Source organism: Propithecus coquereli, unplaced genomic scaffold, assembly GCF_000956105.1.
Source record: "Propithecus coquereli isolate 6110/MARCELLA unplaced genomic scaffold, Pcoq_1.0 Scaffold590, whole genome shotgun sequence".
Classification (NCBI taxonomy): domain Eukaryota; kingdom Metazoa; phylum Chordata; class Mammalia; order Primates; family Indriidae; genus Propithecus; species Propithecus coquereli.
In genome coordinates, this window is record NW_012151841.1 from 553,870 (window position 1) to 555,827 (window position 1,958).

Here is a 1,958-nt window from a genome sequence, read left to right on the forward strand (position 1 = left end):
TGGGAGGCTGAGGCAGAAGGATCACTTGAGCCCAGGAGTTTGAGGTTGCTGTGAGCTAGGCTGACACCATGGCACTCTAGCCTGGGTGACAGAGACTCTATCTCAAAAAAAAAAAAAATGTATGTATAAAAGGCTTAGGGCATTGAACTGAATTTACTCTGATGTACTTTAAAAAAAACAGCAAACCTCGTATCTCATTTACTTTAACATTCCTGTCGTATGCTCATAAAAATAGTGTAGAATATTAAAGAAATTTTTAAAATTGTTTTGCTTTCTTTTCAAGAAAGAATCTCACTCTGTCACCCAGGCTAGATTGCAGTGGCATCATCATAGCTCATTGCAACCTCAGACTCCAGGGCTCAAGTGATCCTCCTGCCTCAGCCTCCCAGGTAGCTGGGACAACCAGCATGTGCCACCATGCCCAGCTAATATTTCTGTTTTTTGTAGAGATGGGGTCTCTCTCTTGGTCAGGCTGGGCTCGAACTCCTAGGCTAAAGCAATCCTTCCACCTCGGCGTCCCAGAGTGCTAGGATTACAGGCGTGAGCCACCGCACCTGGCCTCATTTTGCTTTCTGACTCTTTTGGAATCAAACATTTTAGTTTTTTATTATCTGGCATATTAGGTTTCCTAGCAATTTTACCTGAACCCAAAGAGAACAGATAGAGACTTCTGAACACTTTTGAAAAATTATACATTCATAATAGTCATGATGTAAGTAAATCCTGCATTTTAGTGTTTCTTACTTTACATAGTTGACAGGATAGAGTAACAGGGGACATCCTTTTTAAAAAAAATTTAAAAGTAGTTTTCCAAAGAGAATTTTGCTTTAATCTGCACCCTCCTGCCCTAGCAGTGAACTATTGCTGTAGAATAGAAATTTTGTTTATTTTAATGTATCGACAGCCCAGGTATTTTTTAATTTTGGCCTGAAAACCAATGTTCACGATAAGACATAAAAATTTGAGAAACGATTTACTTGATGTTTTGCATCAATGTGTTATCTTCCATCTTAGGTATATCATTTGGCAAGCGTACGCTTACGTGATCTATGTTTAAAACTGGATGTTTCAAATGAGTTACGAAGGAAGATATGGACATGCTTTGAATTCACTTTAGTTCACTGCCCTGACCTAATGAAAGACAGGCATTTGGACCAGCTCCTACTTTGTGCCTTTTATATCATGGCAAAGGTAATGTATAAGTTGGGGGAGGTCTTTGCTCTAGTTGCCTATATTTGAAGCATGAGGTAATAATCTGTTGAACTTGATCCTTAGCTTTCCTTTAGTGCTGCAAGGCAACAGTGCCCACTATTCTTAATTAAGTAGTAAATTCAAGCTACTACATGTATTCTCTGAACTCTCCAGTTAATTTTATGATAATCAGCTTTCCCACTTCGTAAGAATACATTGGTTGTAAAGGAGTTGAGAAAGATCTTAGAGACCATTTGTAGTAAAATGGCTTTCACACTATTAATATGAACACCACCATTTCCATCTTTACCCCAGGATACTTCTGTTTTGGTACTTTAAAGTAAAATGATCTTCACAATGTAGGTTAGTAACTGAGGCCCAAACCTAAAAGTAACTTGTCCAAAGTTTACACAGTAAGGGACAATCTAGATAATCTCCTGATTCATAGTCTGGTATAAGCTTCTATACCATATTGCTTTCCAGTGATTTATTGTGCTGCCTCAGAAGACCATTTTACTTTCTAGTTACTACAACATGTTTTAAGTCATAAAATAACATTTCTTGCTTGATTTTTAAAATTCTGATATATCTGAAACCATCATTTATAACTTTTGTCTTGACCATATTGGCCACACTGGCAGTCCTAGCAGATACATACAATTAAGACCTAACTTTAAGCTTTTTGAAACAGAGGACATGTTTTCAAACTCCTTTGTCACCCCCCTCCCATAATGCCTCCTTAAAATCTCTATAAAAAATAGGTCTTA

General features: G+C 37.5%; 1 protein-coding gene across 1 annotated transcript in view; it reads left to right on the top strand.

Moving 5' to 3' along the window:
* RBL1 (retinoblastoma-like 1) overlaps window positions 1–1,958 on the top strand; it is an 85,194-nt gene that overhangs the window by 73,701 nt on the left and 9,535 nt on the right. Inside the window, 1 exon segment of the mRNA XM_012658940.1 lies at window positions 1,015–1,191. Coding sequence (XP_012514394.1) covers window positions 1,015–1,191 — 177 coding nt within the window.